At 42.3% G+C, this 25,782-nt stretch overlaps 1 protein-coding gene across 3 annotated transcripts in view; it reads right to left on the bottom strand.

The window, feature by feature from the left end:
• Positions 1-25,782, bottom strand: part of LOC311503228 (NACHT, LRR and PYD domains-containing protein 12-like) — a 112,852-nt gene that overhangs the window by 15,478 nt on the left and 71,592 nt on the right. The window contains exons 1-7 of one of the 3 annotated variants that reach the window (XM_084565833.1): positions 12,719-13,038; positions 10,661-10,786; positions 8,060-8,182; positions 5,479-5,604; positions 3,410-3,532; positions 2,479-2,672; positions 112-1,909 (exon numbers count right to left, since the gene is read on the bottom strand). In XM_084565833.1, coding sequence (XP_084421959.1) covers positions 112-1,909; positions 2,479-2,672; positions 3,410-3,532; positions 5,479-5,604; positions 8,060-8,182; positions 10,661-10,767 — 2,471 coding nt within the window. In that variant the 5' untranslated portion in view covers positions 10,768-10,786; positions 12,719-13,038. Of the gene's footprint in view, positions 1-111; positions 1,910-2,478; positions 2,673-3,409; positions 3,533-5,478; positions 5,605-8,059; positions 8,183-9,758; positions 9,797-10,660; positions 10,787-12,718; positions 13,039-25,782 lie in introns of those variants that run through there. The other 2 variants (XM_084565832.1, XM_084565834.1) reach the window with 2 other exon arrangements.

Genomic DNA, 25,782 nt, shown 5'->3' on the forward strand with positions numbered 1-25,782 from the left:
GTTATATAATCAGATGATTTACATTCTAGATCCAGACTGAATGAGGATGAAACAGAGTGAGGTGATCATCTGATGAACATCTGATTGATTCTGTTAATGATCAGGACTCACCGAGCCTTTCTGCAGTTCCTCACAGCTGGGATCAGTCTCTGTCGTCCCTCCTCTGATGTGTTGTACTTCTTCAGGTCCAACTCATCCAGAACCTCCTCTGACATCTGCAGCATGTAGGCCAGAGCTGAGCAGTGGATCTCAGAGAGTTTCTTCTCTGATCTGTTCTCTGACTTCAGGAACTCTTGGATCTCCTGATGAACTGAGAGGTCGTTCATCTCCATCAGACAGTGGAAGATGTTGATGCTTCTGTCAGGAGACATTTTACTAATCCTCATCTTCTTCAGCTTGTTGATGGCTCTCTGCATGATTTCTGGACTGTTCTCTGTCTGACCCAGCAGACCTCCTAAGAGTCTCTGGTTGGACTCCAGAGAGAGGCCATGAAGGAAGCGAACAAACAGGTCCAGGTGACCATTTTTACTGAGCAGGGATTTCTCCATGGCTCCATACAGGAAGTCATTCACAGACTTAGTGGAGACCTGCTGGTCTTTCCCCAGGAAGTCCTTCACCACCTTTGTCTTCTTGTTGGTGTAACAGTGGATCATGTAGACTGCAGCCAGAAACTCCTGAACGCTCAGATGAACAAAGCAGTAGACTGATTTCTGGAAGATCACACTCTCTCTTTTGAAGATCTCTGTACAAACTCCTGAGTACACTGAGGCCTCTGTCACATCAAGACCACAGTGCTCCAGGTCTTCTTGGTAGAACATGATGTTTCCTTTCTCCAGTTGTTCTAACGCCAGCCTCCCCAGCTTCAGAAGAACTTCCCTGTCAGCCTCCATCAGCTCCTGTGGACTCGTCTCATGTCCCTCATGGTACTTGTTGTTCTTCCTCTTTGTCTGAACCATCACAAAGTGTGAGTACATGTCAGTCAGGGTCTTGGGCAGCTCTCCTCTCTGCTCTGTAGTCAACATGTGCTCCAGAACTGTAGCAGTGATCCAGCAGAAGACTGGGACTCCACACAGGATGTGGAGGCTCCTGGATGTCTTGATGTGGGAGATGATTCTGCTGGACAGCTCTTCATCACTGAACCTCCTCCTGAAGTACTCCTCCTTCTGGGCGTCAGTGAAGCCTCGTACTTCTGTTAGCCTGTCAACACATGTAGGAGGGATCTGATTGGCTGCTGCAGGTCGGGAAGTGATCCAGACCAGAGCCGAGGGAAGCAGTTTCCCCTTGATGAGGTTTGTCAGCAGCACGTTGACTGATGCCTTCTGTGTGACATCAGACACAACCTCACTGTTGTTGAAGTCCAATGAAAGTCTGCTTTCATCCAGGCCGTCAAAGATGAACAAAAGTTTACAGACAGCCAGCTCCTCTGCTGTGACCTTCTGTAATGTTGGATGGAAAACATGGAGCAGCCTGAGAAGACTGTACTGCTTATCTCTGATCAAGTTCAGCTCCCTGAACGAAAGCACAATCACCACACTGACATCTTGGTTTTCCAAACCCTCTGCCCAGTCCAGAGTGAACTTCTGCACTGAGAAGGTTTTTCCAACACCAGCGACGCCGTTGGTCAGAACCACTCTGATGTGTCTCTGTTGGTCAGGTAAGGCTTTAAAGATGTGGTGGCACTTGATTGGAGTGTCATGGAGGGCCTTCATCTTGGAAGCTGTCTCAAGCTGCTTCACCTCATGTTGGGTATTAACCTCTTCACTCTGTCCCTCTGTGATGTAGAGCTCAGTGTAGATCCTGTTGAGGAGGGTTTCACCTCCTGTTACATCACTTCCTTCAGTCACACGTTCACATCTCCTCCTCAGACTGATCTTATGTTCATCTAAAACCTCCTGCAGACCAACATCTGCTGGAAAGAAGAACAAACGTGAGACAGAAAGAAAACAGTCATCCCTGTTTGAAGCCACAAAGAACAGAAAACTGACTTTAAATGTTTTATAAAGAGTTTTTTCTTCTCATAATAACTCATTTTTAGAGGAAACATTAGAAATGCTCTTTGTTCTATCAGCCTCTGAGGGGGCGTGTCAGTGTTTGATTGACAGCAGAGGCAGCTCGTCTGCAGCTCTTCATCTAACAGCTCACTGTGGTTGTTCCTTCCTCTCTGTAATATTTAAGACTGATCCACTAATAAAATGATGAGCAATATGTTCATCTCTTGTTTTTAACTGCACTAACAACAAAATACTGCTAATCAGGTGACAAACATTTCCTCTGGCTGTTTCACAATAAAAGCCTCTTAGTGGCTGGTCACAACAGGAACAGATTAATTTATATCAGCAGTAATTAACAAAGCTCAGTTATGAGTAAAATAAGGCTGGTATGTGAAGTGCAGGGAAAGAAAAGAGAATAAATAAAACTGTAGGAAACTAAGAAATGATTTTATCAAGAGTCCATCAGCAGACAGATGAACAGTCTTACTTGTTCTGGATCTTTTTCCACACTGGGGACAGGAGGAGTCTCCTGATGAAGCAGACTGGTCCCAGTATGAGGTGATGCACTGTCTGCAGAACCAGTGTCCACAGCTGCTAGAGACTGGATCCTTCAGGACGTCCTGACACAAAGCACAGCAGGACAGCTGCTCCTCCACAGAAACAGGACTCCTCTTCCTCTCTCTGTCAACACATTCCTTCATCATTAAAATCATTTGCAGACTGTCAACATTTGACATCACTGTCCAGAAGCTCAGACGCTCACAGAGAACAGGAAAAGTTTGAATTGACTTCCTTTGATTTCAACTCTCCTGCTTTCATCAACACCAATCAACTGCTTTTCCTATCTGGCTGTCTTATTAAACACTGAGTCATCTACCTGCCGTTTGCTGTTAATACAAACTCAACACTTCCTGCAGAGACTTCACAGTAAAAGCCTTCCATCAAAGAGAGCTGATTATGTCCTTCACTGTTTTATCTTGAGTTAGTTCAGTCTGAACTGAGCTTAGAAGAGTCTAAGAAGTGTTACTGATAGTGAACTGGACTGATAGGGAGTATTGATCAGATAAAGATCACATTCTAACTATACTGGCTAGTTGCTACACACTGACTATGGGAGGAGGAGAAAACTGCAGTTCAATCCATCCACTAGTAGCCCAGCTGAACATCTTTACACACTTCAACATTAGGACAAATATATCTGAATATTGATGAGTGGACATTCTGAAATGGAGGTTCTCAGGTGTTTTACTACAGAAATACCATCAGTACTTCCTGGTTCTAAAACCCAGACTAGGATCTTACCTACCTGCACTAAAACATCTGCATCATGACTAGAAATCTTTCAGCAGAACATTTCTGCTTCATCCTAAAATCATCATCTTCCATCAGGTCAGTTTACAGTAGAAACAGTCTCTTACTTTGTGTCTGAGGGTCCAGGTTCTTTACTGAAGTCTGGAGGTGGATCTTTGGACCAGTCACTCTTCATAGACAGACAGCTGACTCTGTCCTCCTCTTCCTCCATCTTCTGGACTTCAGTCAGTCTGAGAGGTAAACCAGAAACACTCAGTGAGTTTACATCAACTTCAGTTACAGTCCTCCAGGTTGATCAGAGACTGATGGGAACTGTAGTTTTATTAAAGTTAAAATAAATACTTGTTTATGTTAGAATATGGTCAGAAAACCACAGGAACGTGTTTAAGCTTTAAAAAGTAAAAATGAACTCTGACAGACTTTTAGAACAGAGTTAGCTTAAAAAGCTGCGTCAGTAGCCGTTAGCTTAGCATAAAAATACTCGATAATTTAGCTTCAAACTGAAGGAAGAGAAGAGTAAAATGATTCTATAATGTTTATTAATCATTCAGTTCAGTGAAACTTTAACAAAGCAACAGAAAAGTCCAACAAACTAAAGAAGGAAAACCGTTAGCATTAGCATTAGCATCAACGGTCCCTCTGCAGTCTTCAAAGTGACAGTTGATGCTAATGCTACATTTGTCTGCTAACAACGCAGTTAGCTAACTTATTTAAAAGATGAACTCAAAACACTTAGAAACAGGAGAAATCATTAAAGTCATTCACCTCTAACACAATAATTTATTTTAACACAAACACAGAGAATTATCGTTTCTGTTCCATCTTCCGTTACTGTCATTAACGGTTATCACATCCGGATACGTTCCTTTCAAAATAAACTTCACAGGAAATGATAAATACACTTCACAGGAAATACAAAATAAAAGCAGTAGAAGGAAATACACGGAAGAACACAAACACGTTTAGTACCGAAACAAACCATTAATGGTCATATATAATATAATATAATATAATATAATATAATATAATATAATATAATATCAGAGTCAGTCTGACTGAGAACAGGAAGTAAAACACAAACTACGCAGTTTAATAAAAGCAGCAGAACTACAACTGATTAATCACTAGTTTGTTTCAATGGTTGAATCAAACTGTTAAATTCTGACTCTTCTTCCCTCTACAGTCCACATGAAGAAGAAGAAGAAGAAGAAGAAGAAGAAGAAGAAGAAGAAGAAGAAGAAGAAGAATATTAACACTTACTTCGCTTCAACCTTCACTTTTCCTCCTTCTACTCTGAATCAAAATGGAGTCTGAACAAACTTTAGTTTCGTTTCTGCTCCGTTTACCGGAAGTCATGTGGTGTGTGTGTGTGTGTGTGTGTGTGTGTGTGTGTGTGTGTGTGTGTGTGTGTGTGTGTGCGCACGCGCACGCGCACGCGCACTGGTGCAGCTCTCTTTGTGAGGACCAGTTTGTGTTTTCTACCATCAGAGTGAGGACATTTTGGCCGGTCCTGTCTTCTCGTCCTCCTCTAATGGAGTCAGTCTGAGATGAATCAGGACCAACAAGTCTTTAAAGAGACACACTCCAAGAAAACTACACACACACATTTCTTATTCTTGATTTAAGACGATGTAAGAAGGAAAGAAGGAAGAAGGAAAATTTGTAGGAGTGACCAGTGACTCAGAGGAACAGGCTGGGTGATGACCAGGAAAGCATGGTGACAACTGGAGAGACAGTGGACAGCACGGAGGGACAGCAACCGGGACAGGAAGGGTTAGCTGCCCCACCTGCATCAGAACCCAAGCAAGCTACACATCAACCCACAGGAAAACACCTGCAGGAGCCCAAGGGTTAAAAATGAGCATTTTATTTATGACTGAGTGAATCTGTCCAATCACTCCAGTCCCTGAAAATAGAGGATTGTGTATTAAAATGTTTTTAATTCCTCCAGATTTCCTCCAGTTTGGATGTGAATACTCTCAAATTAAAGCTGAGACTCTGCAGTCTTTAAGACCACCTTCATTTAATAACTGTAACTTGAATAAACTTTGGTTTACAGCTAGAATAACAAATACATTTCAGTTAAACTCAATCAACCATCAGAGACAGAAAATAAACTGGAACTGACAGAAGTGATTAAAATGAGTCATGAACAAGTTAGTAGTAGTTCTCTTACCTTGTGTCTGAGGGTCCAGGTTCTTTACTGAAGTCTGGAGGAATTAATCCTTTGGACCTGTCACTCTTCATAGACAGACAGCTGACTCTGTCCTCCTCTTCCTCCATCTTCTGGACTTCAGTCAGTCTGAGAGGTAAACCAGAAACACTCAGTGAGTTTACATCAACTTCAGTTACAGTCCTCCAGGTTGATCAGAGACTGATGGGAACTGTAGTTTTTATTAAAGTTAAAATAAATACTTGTTTATGTTAGAATATGGTCAGAAAACCACAGGAACGTGTTTAAGCTTTAAAAAGTAAAAATGAACTCTGACAGACTTTTAGAACAGAGTTAGCTTAAAAAGCTGCGTCAGTAGCCGTTAGCTTAGCATAAAAATACTCGATAATTTAGCTTCAAACTGAAGGAAGAGAAGAGTAAAATGATTCTATAATGTTTATTAATCATTCAGTTCAGTGAAACTTTAACAAAGCAACAGAAAAGTCCAACAAAGTAAAGAAGGAAAACCGTTAGCATTAGCATTAGCATCAACGGTCCCTCTGCAGTCTTCAAAGTGACAGTTGATGCTAATGCTACATTTGTCTGCTAACAACGCAGTTAGCTAACTTATTTAAAAGATGAACTCAAAACACTTAGAAACAGGAGAAATCATTAAAGTCATTCAGCTCTAACACAATAATTTTATTTAACACAAACACAGAGAATTATCGTTTCTGTTCCATCTTCCGTTACTGTCATTAACGGTTATCACATCCGGATACGTTCCTTTCAAAATAAACTTCACAGGAAATAATAAATACACTTCACAGGAAATACAAAATAAAAGCAGGAGAAGGAAATACACGGAAGAACACAAACACGTGTTCAGTAATAATATAATATAAATAGTCCAGTCTGTCCTGACCAGGTCCATCACAGTCTGGTTTGGATCCTCCACCAGACATGACAGGGACAGACTGCAGAGAACAGTCAGGGCTGCAGAGAGGATCATTGGTACCGACCTTCCCTCCATCCAGGACCTGTACCAGTCCAGGACCAGGAAGTGGGCCAGTAACATCTCCACAGACCCCTCACACCCTGGTCACAACCTGTTTAGACTCCTCCCCTCAGGCCGGCGTTACAGAGCACTGTACGCCAAAACCACCTGTTACAAAGACAGTTTCTTCCCCCGGGCTGTTGCTCTGATGAACTCTGAGTAGTCACAGAGTGTGAGACCATCCACATGAACAATGAACAATAACTCTACATTAACTGGATTTACTCAGTGAACAAACCTCTGGATAGTTGAATATATCTGCTCTTATCCTTTATCTCTATTTTTAGTTTTTGTATTTTATTTTATTTTATGTGTACAGTTTGATATTTATTTTTTACACTTATTTAAGTTCTGTGTGTTTCTGTAGAAGAGAGCAAAAGTTACCGGAGTCAAATTCCCTGTATGAGCACACACACATGGACATTAAAGCTGATTCTGATTCTATCAGAGTCAGTCTGACTGAGAACAGGAAGTAAAACACAAACTACGCAGTTTAATAAAAGCAGCAGAACTACAACTGATTAATCACTAGTTTGTTTCAATGGTTGAATCAAACTGTTAAATTCTGACTCTTCTTCCCTCTACAGTCCACATGAAGAAGAAGAAGAAGAAGAAGAAGAAGAAGAAGAAGAAGAATATTAACTCTCACCTCCCTTCAACCTTCAGTTTTCCTCCTTCTACTCTGAATCAAAATGGAGTCTGAACAAACTGTAGTTTCGTTTCTGCTCCGTTTACCGGAAGTCATGTGGTGTGTGTGTGTGTGTGTGTGTGTGTGTGTGTGTGTGTGTGTGTGTGTGTGTGTGCGCACGCGCACGCGCACTGGTGCAGCTCTCTTTGTGAGGACCAGTTTGTGTTTTCTACCATCAGAGTGAGGACATTTTGGCCGGTCCTGTCTTCTCGTCCTCTTCTAATGGAGTCAGTCTGAGATGAATCAGGACCAACAAGTCTTTAAAGAGACACACTCCAAGAAAACTACACACACACATTTCTTATTCTTCATTTAAGACGATGTAAGAAGGAAAGAAGGAAAATTTGTAGGAGTGACCAGTGACTCAGAGGAACAGGCTGGGTGATGACCAGGAAAGCTTGGTGACAACTGGAGAGACAGTGGACAGCACGGAGGGACAGCAACCGGGACAGGAAGGGTTAGCTGCCCCACCTGCATCAGAACCCAAGCAAGCTACACATCAACCCACAGGAAAACACCTGCAGGAGCCCAAGGGTTAAAAATGAGCATTTTATTTATGACTGAGTGAATCTGTCCAATCACTCCAGTCCCTGAAAATAGAGGATTGTGTATTAAAATGTTTTTAATTCCTCCAGATTTCCTCCAGTTTGGATGTGAATACTCTCAAATTAAAGCTGAGACTCTGCAGTCTTTAAGACCACCTTCATTTTATAACTGTAACTTGAATAAACTTTGGTTAACAGCTAGAATAACAAATACATTTCAGTTAAACTCAATCAACCATCAGAGACAGAAAATAAACTGGAACTGACAGAAGTGATTAAAATGAGTCATGAACAAGTTAGTAGTAGTTCTCTTACTTTGTGTCTGAGGGTCCAGGTTCTATACTGAATTGTGGAGGTCTGTCTTTGGACCTGTCGCTCTTCATAGACAGACAGCTGACTCTGTCCTCCTCTTCCTCCATCTTCTGGACTTCAGTCAGTCTGAGAGGTAAACCAGAAACACTCAGTGAGTTTACATCAACTTCAGTTACAGTCCTCCAGGTTGATCAGAGACTGATGGGAACTGTAGTTTTTATTAAAGTTAAAATAAATACTTGTTTATGTTAGAATATGGTCAGAAAACCACAGGAACGTGTTTAAGCTTTAAAAAGTAAAAATGAACTCTGACAGACTTTTAGAACAGAGTTAGCTTAAAAAGCTGCGTCAGTAGCCGTTAGCTTAGCATAAAAATACTCGATAATTTAGCTTCAAACTGAAGGAAGAGAAGAGTAAAATGATTCTATAATGTTTATTAATCATTCAGTTCAGTGAAACTTTAACAAAGCAACAGAAAAGTCCAACAAACTAAAGAAGGAAAACCGTTAGCATTAGCATTAGCATCAACGGTCCCTCTGCAGTCTTCAAAGTGACAGTTGATGCTAATGCTACATTTGTCTGCTAACAACGCAGTTAGCTAACTTATTTAAAAGATGAACTCAAAACACTTAGAAACAGGAGAAATCATTAAAGTCATTCACCTCTAACACAATAATTTAATTTAACACAAACACAGAGAATTATCGTTTCTGTTACATCTTCCGTTACTGTCATTAACGGTTATCACATCCGGATACGGTCCTTTCAAAATAAACTTCACAGGAAATGATAAATACACTTCACAGGAAATACAAAATAAAAGCAGGAGAAGGAAATACACGGAAGAACACAAACACGTGTTCAGTAATAATATAATATAAATAGTCCAGTCTGTCCTGACCAGGTCCATCACAGTCTGGTTTGGATCCACCACCAGACATGACAGGGACAGACTGCAGAGAACAGTCAGGTCTGCAGAGAGGATCATTGGTACCGACCTTCCCTCCATCCAGGACCTGTACCAGTCCAGGACCAGGAAGTGGGCCAGTAACATCTCCACAGACCCCTCACACCCTGGTCACTACCTGTTTAGACTCCTCCCCTCAGGCCGGCGTTACAGAGCACTGTACGCCAAGACCACCTGTTACAAAGACAGTTTCTTCCCCCGGGCTGTGGCTCTGATGAACTCTGAGTAGTCACAGAGTGTGAGACCATCCACATGAACAATGAACAATAACTCTACATTAACTGGATTTACTCAGTGAACAAACCTCTGGATAGTTGAATATATCTGCTCTTATCCTTTATCTCTATTTTTAGTTTTTGTATTTTATTTTATTTTATTTTATGTGTACAGTTTGATATTTATTTTTTACACTTATTTAAGTTCTGTGTGTTTCTGTACAAGAGAGCAAAAGTTACCGGAGTCAAATTCCCTGTATGAGCACACACACATGGACATTAAAGCTGATTCTGATTCTATCAGAGTCAGTCTGACTGAGAACAGGAAGTAAAACACAAACTACGCAGTTTAATAAAAGCAGCAGAACTACAACTGATTAATCACTAGTTTGTTTCAATGGTTGAATCAAACTGTTAAATTCTGACTCTTCTTCCCTCTACAGTCCACATGAAGAAGAAGAAGAAGAAGAAGAAGAAGAAGAAGAAGAAGAAGAAGAAGAAGAAGAATATTAACACTCACCTCGCTTCAACCTTCACTTTTCCTCCTTCTACTCTGAATCAAAATGGAGTCTGAACAAACTGTAGTTTCGTTTCTGCTCCGTTTACCGGAAGTCATGTGGTGTGTGTGTGTGTGTGTGTGTGTGTGTGTGTGTGTGTGTGTGTGTGCACGCGCACGCGCACGCGCACTGGTGCAGCTCTCTTTGTGAGGACCAGTTTGTGTTTTCTACCATCAGAGTGAGGACATTTTGGCCGGTCCTGTCTTCTCGTCCTCCTCTAATGGAGTCAGTCTGAGATGAATCAGGACCAACAAGTCTTTAAAGAGACACACTCCAAGAAAACTACACACACACATTTCTTATTCTTCATTTAAGACGATGTAAGAAGGAAAGAAGGAAGAAGGAAAATTTGTAGGAGTGACCAGTGACTCAGAGGAACAGGCTGGGTGATGACCAGGAAAGCTTGGTGACAACTGGAGAGACAGTGGACAGCACGGAGGGACAGCAACCGGGACAGGAAGGGTTAGCTGCCCCACCTGCATCAGAACCCAAGCAAGCTACACATCAACTCACAGGAAAACACCTGCAGGAGCCCGAGGGTTAAAAATGAGCATTTTATTTATGACTGAGTGAATCTGTTCAATCACTTCAGTCCCTGAAAATAGAGGATTGTGTATTAAAATGTTTTTAATTCCTCCAGATTTCCTCCAGTTTGGATGTGAATACTCTCAAATTAAAGCTGAGACTCTGCAGTCTTTAAGACCATCTTCATTTTATAACTGTAACTTGAATAAACTTTGGTTAACAGCTAGAATAACAAACACATTTCAGTTAAACTCAATCAACCATCAGAGACAGAAAATAAACTGGAACTGACAGAAGTGATTAAAATGAGTCATGAACAAGTTAGTAGTAGTTCTCTTACCTCGTATCTGAGGGTCCAGGTTCTTTACTGAAGTCTGGAGGAATTAATCCTTTGGACCTGTCACTCTTCATAGACAGACAGCTGACTCTGTCCTCCTCTTCCTCCATCTTCTGGACTTCAGTCAGTCTGAGAGGTAAACCAGAAACCATACCATACACCAGTTACCATAACACAACCACTATGAACTGATGACTTTTAAAACCTTCTGGTCACATATAAGATATTGAAGAAATTAAAACAGGCCTGTAACAGAGTTATCCGTTAAGAAGAATATTAACACTCACCTCCCTTCAACCTTCAGTTTTCCTCCTTCTACTCTGAATCAAAGTCTGAACAAACTGAACACTTTCACTGCTCAAGGATTAAAGAGAAGTTCTCCAACAGGTGCAGCAACACATTACAAACCAGGGTGAACACTGGATTCCACTTCCAGGTCTCATTTGTAGTTTAATTTCTGTGTATCGCTAATAGTTATAATTCATAAAGAACTACACAGAACACACGGAACTAACTGTGAATGCCACCGACGCATTGAATGAAATGCGAATGAAGCGGTAAATGGATGTAAGGATTTAAGACTTGACGAAATGTAATTTAAGACCTACGATGCAAAATATGCTCGTATTTAAGATTTTCTAAGGCTTTAAATTGGCATTATCAAATTTAAGACTTTTTAAAACTCTGCAGAAACCCTGTGTTCAAAAGTTTAAATAACTGTTCAGTTCCATTGACTGCTGTCATTAAAGAAACACATGATCACCATGATTCCTTTAAGTTTCTGTGTCAGTCTCCATCTCCATCATCCCCCCACCCCCTCAAACACCCTGGAGCTGGAAACTGAGGGAAACACTGATGTTCTATGAGTCCTGGCATCTGGGTTGTTTCAAAGACTCACAAGAGCTTTAAACTGTTCAGTAAAATGATTCTATAATGTATATGAAGGCCTGCAGCAGCTCTATTTCCTGAGGAAGATGAGCTCCTTCAGTGTGTACAGCAAGATGCTGGAGATCTTCTACCAGTCTGTTGAGGCCAGCAGCCTTTTCTCTGCTGTGGTCTGCTGGAGGAACATCATTACAACCAGTGACACCAACAAACTGAACAAACTCATCAGGAAGGCTGGCTCTATCATTGGCTGCAGACAGGAAACATTAGAACCAGTGGTGGAGAGGAGGACTCTGAACAATCTGTTATCAATCATGGATAACCCTGACCACCCTCTCCACCAGATAAGACTCAGACAACAGAGCAACGTCTCAAAGAACTCTACAGGAAATCTTTCTCAAGTCATCAGTCTGTACAATTCCTGATCTGGGTGTGACAGATGACTCTCTGGACTTCTGATTTTCTGGTACATTTTCACATGGTTGTTTGGTTATTGGTGGTAAATTCATTACATTTCATTGCAGGTTAATTTTTTAATATTCACTTATTTTAATATTCACTTATCTTATAATTCTTGTAGACATAAGACATGTTTATTAATCCCACGTGTGGGACATTACCTTGTCACAGTAGCGCAGGAATGTGGCAAAAAATACTTCAAAAAACATATTTTATATATTAAATATATATATTGTAAATATTGTGTATAGATTTTAGTTTTTAGTTCTCTATTTTTTATTTCGTTTATTGTTGATGTTAGTCTTTTGTTATACATTATGTGTGGTGTCGAGTGTCTGTACGTTGCTGCAACAACGGTCACATTTCAGTCTCTATCATCTACCTATAATTAAAAATAAAAGCAGTAGAAGGAAATACACAGAAGAACACAAACACGTATTCAGTACCGAAAATAAACCATTAATGGTCATATATAATATAATATAATATAATATAATATAATATAATATAACATAATATCAGAGTCAGTCTGACTGAGAACAGGAAGTAAAACACAAACTACGCAGTTTAATAAAAGCAGCAGAACTACAACTGATTAATCACTAGTTTGTTTCAATGGTTGAATCAAACTGTTAAATTCTGACTCTTCTTCCCTCTACAGTCCACATGAAGAAGAGGAAGAAGAAGAAGAAGAAGAAGAAGAATATTAACACTCACTTCGCTTCAACCTTCAGTTTTCCTCCTTCTACTCTGAATCAAAATGGAGTCTGAACAAACTTTAGTTTCGTTTCTGCTCGGTTTACCGGAAGTCACGGGGGGGGGTTCTTGTACAGCTCTCTTTGTGAGGACCAGGTTGAGTTTTCTACCGTCAGAGTGAGGACATCTGGACCGCTCCTCTCTTCTCCTCCTCCTCTAATGGAGTCTAGAGTTTCCAACCGTCCCTTGAAAAATAGAATCTTCTGGTATGTAGAAACAAAAGTACTTTGTCCCGTATTGAGCTGAAACAGGACGCACTTTGTCCCGTATTACCGTGAGAATCAAAAATAGTGTAAAATGTGGAATTAATAAAAAATTAATACAGGGGCGGACTGACGTACGCGACACCGGGGATTTCCTGAAATGGAGCACACCTCAGTCCCCCAGACATGAAATCCCATTGGTCAAGTTAGATTGATTGACAGCCATCCAGCCAATCACAGCCATTTGACCAAACCCACTAGTCCCGGCCTTCACGGGAAAGTAAACAGTTACATGTTAACACGGAGCTGACGTCAATCACTAAGAATAAAACGGTAATTTAACAAGTTAATGATGTAGATTTTTTTCTGTAAATAACTAAACTATGTCTTGCTTTGTGGCATGTCAGCTAATATTAAACAAGCCTGGTGGCAAACAAAGTTAATGCAAGCCCAGTAAAGTTAATGGTAACTGACAGTTTTCTAGAGCCATCCACTGATTTAGATATTATTCAACATTATCATTATTATTTGTGTTAGGAATGACAAAAAGGAAAATCAGCAGAAGACTGACTTATTTTTCAACTCAAGTTGTCATTTAATTATGTGACAGGAGGGAAACAGAAAGCTGCCAATCCATAAATGCACTAATTCAACTTTATAGTAGTACATATTCTTACATTAATGCCATGTAGGTGTTCATTTAGTAACTTAAAGCTGTTTGTTGGAGCTTAAAACCTTCTTTTCAATGAATAAAATCCCCTACATCAGCTCATCCCTGTTACTCAGAAACTAGAAAAGAATACGTATGAACAGGGGCGGATGGTGTATAGGGGCGATTTGGGCGACGCTCTACCAGCTGGGAGAAAGAGGATTTTTTTTTTTTACAAATTCTATCACAGCAAAAGTAGTTTTCAGTGTTCTAGACATATTATCTGTCATTGTCCAATCAGAATCGTCAGGTTCAAGTCGCGTTTCAAATGGTCCCGCCTCTCTGGGCGAATTCATCAACGTGGAAAATCGCCCAAGCTTCTCCCATTAGGCGCGTTCGACTTGTCTGCGCCTGTCTGAGGTTTAGGTGCTTACGTCAACGTGATCTTACGCCGACTGTAGGGGTGGAGCATAAAACGGCTGCAGACAAGTCGGACACGGTCAACTTCGTGTAAACAATGGCGGATCTCGCAGTGTTTGCATTCGTTGTTGCCGACGAAATAGAAGCTTTGGAGTTACCGGAATTTATACCCGTGTTACAACAAGCATGCTGCATGCAAAGGATTGTGAATAGCAGCAAATCTACTGAATAAGGATTAAGTAGCATAGTGCTTTGGTCTCCAATCTTGGCTTAAATGAACTGCTGATTAGGCTACTTATTTGAATATTTACTTTTACACCCAAAGTCGTTTAGCACCTGTAACTCAACCATGAAACGAATTCACAGAAAGATATTGAGATGGAGATTAAATGCCATTTGTTTTCATTTTTGGACAGACAGGTGTGAAGAAGAACCCCAAAAATCTACTAACCGTTAACAAGAATCGAACTACGGACGGCCGATTGCCAGACTGACGCGTTACCCACTAAACCAATTTAGGATGATACTGAAGAAGCAGTACTACGATATAAGTAAAGGATAATGGACGACACTTCTACAAATTGAATTCACGCGTTCTAGATGGTAAAACGGCCCAACGCGAAGCCTTAGAATGTAACCTGCGTGATTCAGCTCTGCACACGCCCGGACTCGAACCAGCAGCACCTCGGATCGGGAGGCGAGCGTGCTGACAGTTGAGCCAATAGAACAGGTTATTTTTATATTTTATTTTATAGTCTAATGGAGTGAAGTCCATTATCTCTCTTATTCTACTGTTACCAACATGTTAAAATGCCTTTATACTGTTTAATCGGAGAAATGAACTCTGCATTGAACTGCAGTCAGATGTACAACGTTTTCAGTAGGCCAGCCTACCATTGTTGCAGAAATCACATATAAGAAGGTGTCCCTTCCATTTCTGTTCATTTTCGCATATTCCAACATAACGAAGCGAGAAACGTCAAAATCGTCATGAGGAGATTCCTCCCAAACTGCCCAATCACGTCTTTGACCTGACGTCATGAGGGCGGGTTTCCGGTCGTGCAGTTCGTGGAGAGCAACTGCAAGATCTGTCTGCAGGCGAAGACTCCCGCGATATTTTAAGGTCATGTGACATGGTGACGTAGTGGTAAGTCCCTCCCCGTCTGACTCAAGTCGGACAGGATTTCTAACCAGCATGCATTGCGTCCATCCCAGCATGCATTGCGTTCATCCCAGCATGCATCACGTCAAGTCAGACTCAGACAGATCTGCATCAAGTCAGAGCCCGTCTACGGAGAGCCTTCCCACTCTCTATTAAGTCCCATTGTAACGAATTTTGGTTGCAGTTCCACCAGATTTCCACTGGGGGCGATCGCCATGAGTGCAACATGAATGGGACTCTATGGAGCTAAACGGCTAAATGTGTCTCTTTCACCCGATTGTCGTTGAGAAATCTCAGATTTGATTGTAGGTTTTGCAAGTTCAACATGGGTTATAGGTCAAAAGTTGAATGAACGAGAACTTATGTCCTTTCGTTTTCTTACAGGTTGAGTTGTTGTTGCCCATAACACGCTAGCATTGTGCTAATGAACGCTGATTGGTCAGTGAATGACTGATTACGACCAGATCCCGCTTGACGGCATCGTGGCATTCGAAGCGGGACCAGAATGTTAAGACGGACTTTTTCGCCCAAGTTTTTTTTTTTTCGGCCCGGTCTTTTAAAACAACGAAACAGAAACTCTTCTAGCACGATTATTTACCCGTGTCAGCTGTGTTGTCCATGCCTCGAGAGAAAAGAAAGTGCAGAGCGCGAAAGCACCAAAGCAGTGACTGAAGGATTGCCGTAAAGCAGTATCTGGTCGTACGATGTGTATGACGTCATTGACATTTTAAAATACTTTTTAAAGCAAATAAGTGACTCTAAAAAATCTAACACCCAGCAATGTGTCATTTCTTTGCATCTCCTTTCAAATTCAATATTCAAATTACTGCACAAAAAATTATATCCTGAGAAAAGTGGATTTTGAGGGGTATCGCTCCATAGACCGCCATTCATTCTGCACTCGTCCTGAGAGCGCCCTCATATGGAACCAGAGTGGAACTGCAACAGTTCAGAAGCCGGAAGTTCAGTGAGAGTGGAACTTCTCCCCATATTAGACGTTCTCTGATGAAGTCGAACGCGCCCATTGACTCTCATGTTAAAAGTTTTTTTTTCGGAAAATGAGCCTTCAATGCATTTTCAATGAGGATTTGGGGCTCGCCCTAACGCGCTTGCGTCATACGTAACTGAGCAAAGAGATAGCTGCTTGATTGGACAATTCATCAATCAATCACGTCCATCAGGAAACATTCGCGCAATTTTCGTCGGTCGGCTGCATTGACTATATATACCAGAGAACGTCTAATATGGTAGACGAATATAATCTAATAATATGGTGGACGGGCTCTGGTATATATATATATCTATGTGGAGAAGAAAAGGGTGAAGGAGTTGGGACCCGACTGTCCGGACTTAAACATTTCGCAGCAGGCTACTGATCGTGGGAGGACATACACAAGGAGCTTCACCTCAAACGTGTATGCTAAACGGCTTTTTTTGTTTCACCTGCGTGCTGTTTCAAAGTCCCGGGTACAGAGATGTTATGGACTACAACGGGGATGAAGGACTTAAAACTAGGGCCGGGACTTTAACTTGTTAATTAAGATTAATTAATTACACAAAAATAACGGGTTAATCATTTTTTACGCATTTTAATCACACTTATTTTTGCACCGCGGAACGTTTCTCACTGGATGAGTTCGGCGGACCGATTATACTGGAGCACCAACTAGCGTCATTACAAACAACAGTGAACATGAACGAAGAAGCTGATGAAACCGCTTTGGTTGGCCCCTTGGATGGGAAATTTCAGTCATTATTCAATGGTATACTAAAAATCCATATGAAAAAATAACTTCTCACTGTTCTCAGGTCAAATATTTATATGCGATTAAAATGTTTGATGTATTAGCACTTTTAAACTTGCTGGATTTTACAAGGCAAATAAATTAAGTTAAAACTTAGTTCCATGGCCCCATTTGTCTTTGTAAGGAGATGTTCTATTTTGTCTTTATTATTTTGTCAGAATGCACCAGAATGCTTAGTTTGTACGTGAAAATCACAAAAATCTACTGGGGGAGGATGCCCCCAGAGCCCCCTACAGGGGTTTGATTTACAAACTTTGCGTCCCCCCTAATACAAAATTCACCAGCCGCCATTGGAAATGAAGACAATGAAATGCAATAAAACTAAAATCTTAAATAATAAGATTCATAAAATAATAATATAGAATACAATAAAGGCTAGGATGAAAGATTAGAACAACAGAATATATGTGAAATAATTAATAAAAAGCAGATAAAAGAACAACAACAGAAATGAATGTTTCCACATCAAAATCAAGGCTGTAGAGGTTTGTTCTAAGTTTACATAAAATATTTCAACACTTCCATGTTCAGGAATATTAACATTGAGTTATTTTTAGGATGAGGAAGGGAAGTCCACGAGTCAGGACAAAGGAGAGAATGGAGAAGATCAGGAAGAGAACATAAGAGAAGAAGAAAAGGAGAACATGAGAGGAGAGGGAGGGAACACAGTGTTCTTGTCACTCACACTCGTTCCTAATAAAACATAAATGACTTGCTTAATACCATGGTATGTGATTGTGAATATCTTGGGTTATATAGCGTTGTGCTTTAATGTACATTCTGAATGCAATATAATTTGGTTATCCACATGATGAAAATCTAGAAATGCATTGCATTAGTTTTGGAGAAAATATGAATCTAATTCAATTCAGGTTTGAGTCAAATAGTTAAAAAATCGTTTCAAACACAAATAAGGGCTAAAAAAAATCACCACACCAGGAAGGGTGAAGGGAATCGGGTCGACCGGCCCTGACAATGAGGTGTCCCTTTTTTATTTTTCAGGGAGTTGGTAACCAATGGAGTCAGTCTGAGATGAACCAGGACCAACAAGTCTTTAAAGAGACACACTCCAAGAAAACTCCACACACACATTTCTGTCTGTGTTTGTTTTGTCCACCTTCTCATGAAGCTTGATCACCTGCTCAGGTGAGCTCCTCCTCCCTCCATCTCCAGGAAGTGAGTTTATTAACAACACAGCAGTGGAGGTGGTAGAAAGTTCCTGGGGGTGCACATAACAAACAATCTATGCTGGACCCAGAACACCTCATCTCTGATTCCTTCACAGGAGGAGAAGTAAACATCTACCTGCCCACATCCTCACCACGTTCTACCAGAGCACCACAGAGAGTTTACTGACCAACAGCATCTCTCTATGGTGTGTCAGCTGTTCAGCTACAGACTGGAAGGACCTCCAGAGAGGACGAGGACGTGGTGAGTACGTGGTGAGGACGGCAGAGAAGATCATCAGGACTTCTCTTCCTTCCATCAAGGACATGGAGCCAAACACTGTCTGTCCCCATCAGAGACTGCACACGTCCACATCATGGACTCTGTCTCTGCTGGCCTCAGGCAGGAGGTGCTGCAGCCTGAGGTGCAGGACAGCTTCATACCTCAGGACATAAGACTTGTGAGCTGCAGAGAGTCTGGAGTCAGGTTCAGGTCTGAGGATGATGCAGTAATCTAGAGCAGTATTCTTATGGACCTTAGTACTTTATTACTGTTTTGTTTTTAGACACTGTTGTTTAGTTGTGCTTTAATCGTTGCTATCTGAGTCATTTATGTTCATGTGTGTACCTGTGGTGTGTATAATGACGTTAAAGATCTATCTGTCTGTCTAGAGGTACGTGACCAACGTGGTCAGCATCAAACAGGAAGTTTATCCCAAACAAAACCAGATGAGAAACAACAAATGCTTGAGTGTGATCTGATTCTAAGGGTGTAAGACTTGAATGAAGAACATGTTGTAGAAATCAGTTAGAAAGTGTAGCTAGAAAAGACTGATTAGTAAATGAATCTTTCAGATCAAGTGGATTGTTTGAGTCTAATAGCAGCGTGTTAGTGTGACTTAGTTCAGACTCATGGAGTGATGATGGAACAAACAGTCAAAGCTTTAACTGGAGTGAAAGGAACAGTATCACAGAGCAGACATGATCTGTTCCAGGTGCTGACTTCTGAAGAATAAGACTGACATTAAATGTGACATGGAGACAGGGAGGTTTAGCTCCATGACACAATGACTGATGAACTGATAACACAGACATGGGTCCCACACTGTGCTGCTATCTGGAAAACAGCTCTGATACAAACGCACCTGATGCCACTTTACTACCAACGTGACGTTCACCTGTTGTCAGCTGTGCAGGTAGGCAGCGCTAGGCTGCTCAGCTGGATGCTAACCAGTCTCTTTTGACTGAGTCTGGTTCTGTTCTGGTTCTGGTCCTGTGCTGCTTTCTCCGTCTGAATGCTGAAGAATCCCACTGTGACCTGGGAGTCCACGTCAACAGCTGTTTTAGCCCGTTAGCCCTGAGCATAAAACTAGCTTCATTTATTTGTTGACTTGTACAGATCTCTGTCCAGAGTTGGATCTCAGCTGCTGTGCTGTCCTTGATCATTTAGAACAGTGATCCCCAACCCCCGGGCCACGGACCGGTCATTTGGTACCGGGCCGCACAGAAAAAATAAATAACTTCCTTTATTTCCGTTTGATTTATTATCTGAGTTTGAATGATGTTTTATTTTGAAAAATGACCGGATTCTCTCCATTACATCCGTCTATGGTCTCGCGGCCTTGACGCATGTCGCATCACGTGACGTCCCGCTAAATTTAAATCCCCAAGCTAGCAAAATGAATAAAAAACAAACGTCTTTAGAAAGTTTCTTTGCGAAGGGGAAACGGTTCAGTGAAGGGACCTGCGACTGCCAAAAGAAAGAAAGCTGCATTTAACAGACAATATCAGGAATCCTACGTAAAATATGGATTTATCGCAACGGGCGATTCCCACGCACAAAGCCTGCTGTGCATAATATGTGGAGACCGGCTCTCTAATGAGGCAATGAAGCCTTCAAAACTGGTTCGCCACTTGGAGACCAAGCACCCCGCATTAAGAGACAAGCCTTTGGAGTATTTTGAAAGGAAAAAGCGTGAACATGAAGGACAGAAGCAGTTACTGAGGGCCACCACATCAACAAATGCGAGTGCACTGAGAGCATCATATTTGGTGGCTTACCGTATTGCTAAGGCTAAGAAGCCATTCACTATTGATGAAGAACTTATCCTGCCCGCCACCAAAGACATTTGCCGTGAACTTCTAGGAGAGGCTGCTGTTAAAAAGATTGCACAGGTGCCTCTATCGGCGAGCACTGTCACTCGGCGCATTGAGGAAATAGCAGAGGACATTGAGACACAGCTGTTGGAGAGAATTAATAATTCACCATGGTACGCACTCCAGGTTGACGAGTCGACAGACATTGACAACAAGGCACTATTACTTGTTTATGTGCGATATCTTTATCAGGAGGATATGCACGAGGATTTGTTATGTGCACTATCGTTGCCAACCAAAACCACAGCCGTAGAACTATTCAAGTCGCTGGATGATTATATGTCAGGGAAACTGAAATGGTCCTTTTGTGTCGGCATATGCACAGACGGAGCTGCTGCCATGACCGGACGGCTGTCTGGTTTAACTGCTCGGATCAAGGAGGTTGCACCTGAATGTGAGTCTACGCATTGTGTCATTCACAGGGAAATGCTGGCTAGCCGAAAAATGCCACAGGAACTGAGCTGCGTACTGAATGATGTGGTTAAAGTTATCAACCACATCAAAGCACATGCCCTTAACTCGCGCCTGTTCGAGCAGCTTTGTGAGGAGATGGATGCGGACCACAAACACCTTCTCTTACACGGAGATAAGATGGTTATCCCGAGGGAGATCGCTGGCCAGAGTGTTTGAATTACGAGAGCCGCTGCAGAGATTTCTCTCGGAAAAAAAATCACCGCTGGCAGCACACTTCAGTGACGAGCAATGGATCACAAAACTGGCTTACATGTGCGACATATTCAACCTGCTCAATGAACTGAACTTGTCACTTCAGGGGAAAATGACAACTGTCTTCAAGTTGGCAGATAAAGTAGCTGCATTTAAAGCCAAACTGGATTTGTGGGGACGGCGCGTGAACAGAGGTGGATTTTACATGTTTCAAACATTGGCGGGGATTTTGGAAGAGACTGAGCCCGAGCCTTCATTCTCCCAACTGGTGCACGATCACCTGTCTTTGCTTTCAGAAGAGTTCGAACGCTACTTCCCAACCGCAAAAGACCCACGAACTGCCAAGGAATGGATCCGCGACCCATTTGTCAACAAACCAGGTGAATCCATCATGTCAGTGCAAGAAGAAGATCGACTGCTGGAGATCGCAAATGACGGGGGCCTTAAACGTCTGTTCGAGACAACAGCTCTGCCGGTGTTCTGGACTAAAGTCATGGCAGAATACCCCGAGATCGCCACAACAGCACTGAAAACGCTGTTGCCATTTCCGACATCGTATTTGTGTGAAGCAGGGTTTTCTGCAGTGACAGCAACAAATTGTGAGTAGTATTTTCATGCACTTTTTGTTTTTGCGGTGTGTCTTATTTTGAAGGCATGTTTACGTTACCATAGCGACCAGAGAGCGTTGGGGCAGAGACGATGTTACTCGTGTCATGTTCGGTTGTTGGTGTGACGTTATTATTATTATTTTATAGAGAAAGTACTACAGTTTTTATGCAGGTCTTATCATTTTATTTTGTTTTTATCTGCTACACCTTCCGGTCCGTGAAAATATTGTCCGACATTAAACCGGTCCGTGGCGCAAAAAAGGTTGGGGGCCGCTGATTTAGAAGGTTGGATCAGACATTACAGAGAAAAGAGGAAGGGTTCATTCCAGGAACTACATTGATGGACAGTGTTAGCTCCATGCTAAATGCTAATCCATCATCCACTCTACTGGCCACTGTTTACATCCGTGTCAGCTGGAGCTGTTGTGCAGCACGTCTTGAAACACACCTGAGAAATAGGCCAGAGTGACGAGGCGTGACAGCTCTTTCATTTGTTGAGACCTGATTTAATTCCAGTCCAGGAGAGACAGGAGACGCGTCCACCATTCACTGCTCAGAGATACAGCAAACCATGACCAGGAAGTAACTGGGACACCTGTCTGACCTCTGACCTTTTCTAGATGTCAGAGGAACTCAGAACTACTTCTGCTCTTTGGTTTTAGTTGTTGTTCTTCTAAGAAGTGCATCGTTGTCTAGGATTGAAAGCCAGCCTCTTCTTTAGCTCCCAGCATCCACACTAACTAACTAACTCCAGAGGAAACACACCACGTCTACAAGACATGTCCTTTTAGAAATGAAATGTCATTTATCTGGCTACTTTCTAGCAGAGATGACGCTATAAATAAATAGAAGAACTCAGTGTTTGTTAATATGACTCATGATGTTAATGAAGCAGCTGTGGCTGATAACCAAGCACAGACATCTATTAAAGTACAGCACTGTTACTGCTGACATCTGTGCATCTCTGCATCCTGGGCAGCATACGACTGTCTGCTGGCGTGCAGACCTTCCTCCCTCTCTGATGCATACTCCTCCTCATCATCCTCCTCCTCATCCTCCTCTTCTTCTTCCTCCTCCTCCTCCTCCTCCTCTTCCTCCTCCTCATCTTTCTCCTCCTCCTCCTCCTCCTCTTCATCCATGCCTCTCTGGCGTTGCAAGGAGCTACGAGGCTGCAAATAAAATAGTTGGAGACCTTATCCTCAACAAGCATTCTCATTCTGTCACCATAGCAACCAGGACATTCAGGCCTCACCCCCCTGGCTTTGTCGGGGTGCAGGCCGTGTTGGTGTCTGTGGCTCTGGCCGGTGCTCGTGGCCAGCGTTGACCTGAGGTGTTGTGGTCTAGGGGAGGCCAGGTGAGGACTGAGGTGGTGGTTTATAACGGGAGAGGTGCGGCTGCTCACAGGACTGTCCAGAGGTCCAGACAGAGAGTCGGACATCTTGATCCGACTGCTGAACAGCTGAGGAGACAGAGACAGAGGTTCAAGCTTTTCAGTGTCCTTCACTCACTAACAAGAGCTGAATCACTCAGACACCTGGACCTGCACAGAGTAGAGAGACTCAAAGAGACGAGGCGTCCCTCAGAGACTGAAGGAGCTGCTGATGGCTGTCAGTACAAGTCAAGACTCAAGACTCACGTGGTGTTTATTGTCACTTCCTCAATATGTTCAGTTCCACAGTTGAGTGTGTAGTGACGGGGGCATTTGTGAGTGTTTTGCATCATTTTAAACTGACATCCTGCTTTAATGAACAGTTTCAGAGAGTGGGTGACTCAGGTACCTCCAGATCCTTTTGACAGTTTATTGCCTCCAGGTTGTAGCACGTGTGTGAATAAACCTCCAGGGCTTTAGCATGGAAGATCATCTCCACCGTGATGAAGTCTGTGAAAACCTTCTGCAGAGACAAACACAACTTTTTCTCTGTTAGTCCCAAATAGAAATAAATAAATAGTAGAGCCATGTGTGACGTGTGAGGCTGACTTTGATATGGTCCAGTTTCTGTCTCTGGAAGTCTGTGATGTTCTCCTCCAGTAGCCTGACGCTGCGCTGAGCGTTGTTGAAAGCCTTCTGAGCGTTGACCTCTGCCTGTCAGTGAGCGGAGAACATGAAGGAACAAACCTCCTCGTCTGCAGGAGCTGCATTCACCAGACAACCAGGAAGTCATTACATTACCTGAGACTGAAAGGTGTGGTCAAGAAAACATAAAGTGTAATTATATTAGTAGCAAACATGTAAAGATAACAGAGAGTACACCATGTCATAAATATCCCCTGTCAGGCAGCATGAGTATGACATTATAGCGCCACCATGTGTTTGTTTTCTTGTTTCTAATCTGTGACCGGAGCCAGATCTCTAAGAAACGTCTGTCAGGATACTATGCTCTGACGGTCCGCTGGGTTCTTCACACGGATTTTCTCCAGCTTCTGTAACTCCTTCAGTTCTCTGTTCAGGTCAGTGTTGAACTTCTTTAGATCAGTCTAAATGATAAAAACACTGTCAGCTCATTAAAAGAAACACATGCACAGTAAAAACAGCAGCTTAGAGCACACAGTGAAACGTCAAGTCTCCCTTTCTAGCAGCAGTAAATAAATAAAAGAAACACAATTAAAAGCTAAACATCTGATTTAGAGAGTGCTGAGTGTATCTGTGGCTCTGGACACTTTCTAAACTCTGGCTTGAAGCTGTTTGTCTCTGCATAAGGTTTTAATCCTGGTCACAGTGATTGTCTAACACAGTCAAGACCATGGACGTGTTGTGTGGTTGTTTTCAGTTCATCTGTTAATGATGACATGTGGTGGACAGGTAGATCACTCTTCTCTTCACCTGAATCATCTCTGAACTCATTCTTCATGGCTGCAGTGCTGACTTCACATAAACTAGTACATAGATCCTGTTCACATGTTCAGCTAGTGTCACTAGTGTCTGAGCAGGGAGACATTAACTGAGTGTTTAATTGTATTTCTGTTGATTTATTTGACTGAATCACAGTTTAAAAGTGGAAAAATGTTCCAGAAGAAGAACTAGGAATGAGCTGCTTTATGTCTGTTTCTCCTGGTTCATCATCTTCTAACATGAAGAAACCAGGAAGTGATGAATGTACAGGACTGCTGGAGACGATGAGACAGTTTGTCCAGAGTCTCCACTAACCACCTGTTTCTTTTAAACCTGGCTCATTATTATTAATGATAGTTTCTTAACTCACCCTTTTATTCTTGACAATGTCTCCGTAGGCTTTTAAAGGAGCAACCACTCTGGTCTCCAGTCTCTCTACCTGCAACAACAAACCACTCCTCTTAGCAACAGTCCCACAGGCCATGCATATTCTAACCAGAGTCCCCTGACCTGAGCCTGCCGGTAGTCCTGCACCATGGCCAGGTCTTCAGCCAGGTTTTTCAGGCCCGTCTGGAGCTCACGGTCCTCTGTGCCGGAGAAGTGGAAGAGCTGAGCGACCAGCAGGTCGGCCGTGTCTCTGAGCTTGGCTGTTTTCCTGGTGTAGGAGGCCAGCAGAGAGCAGATCTCCCCCAGGTACCTCTCAGCGTGTTTCACCGTCTGCTCCGTGCTCTTCACCTGGACGTCCCTGCTGGGACACGTGGAGTCTTTAAAGATGGCTGGAGGAAGCACCTCTCTGTTCTAACCTGGAGAAGAAAAGCCTTACCTGGAGAAGAGGCTGTTCATGTCTGAGCTGTCTCCCTCGCTCTGCTCTCACTTGTGAGAGGAAACACCAGACTGTTGCCACGGTAACGCCAACAACAGATAGTGGGAGGGCCTGAGAGGGAGGTGCTGCTCTCTGCCACTAGGTGGTGACAGAGTGTTAGCCACCAATAGTCTCTGTTTCCATAACATGTCAAAGACTAAGAGGAGTGGTGCATATTACAAGTATGTTTCTACCGTCTGTCAGTTCACTCTTTATACTGAAAGAATAATAGAATAATAGAATAATAGAAACCAAGGCCTCCTCTCTGCTGCTCTCTGGATTATTTCATGAATTAACGGTGTTTAAAGCAGAGTCATTAGAGTCTGATGGTGCAGCAGCATCAACCTCCACCCTTCCCTCCACACACACTGACAAATAGTTTGTTAAAAGCACTCATGACAAAAAGTGAACTCTTAGGTTTACTTTCTTTAGGCTGCTTTTTCACATATTACTATTTTCTTCTGCTCTCATGCAGAAATAATTAGTGTGTGTCAGTG

Source organism: Chelon labrosus (genome assembly GCF_963514085.1).
Source record: "Chelon labrosus genome assembly, chromosome: 18".
NCBI lineage: Eukaryota > Metazoa > Chordata > Actinopteri > Mugiliformes > Mugilidae > Chelon > Chelon labrosus.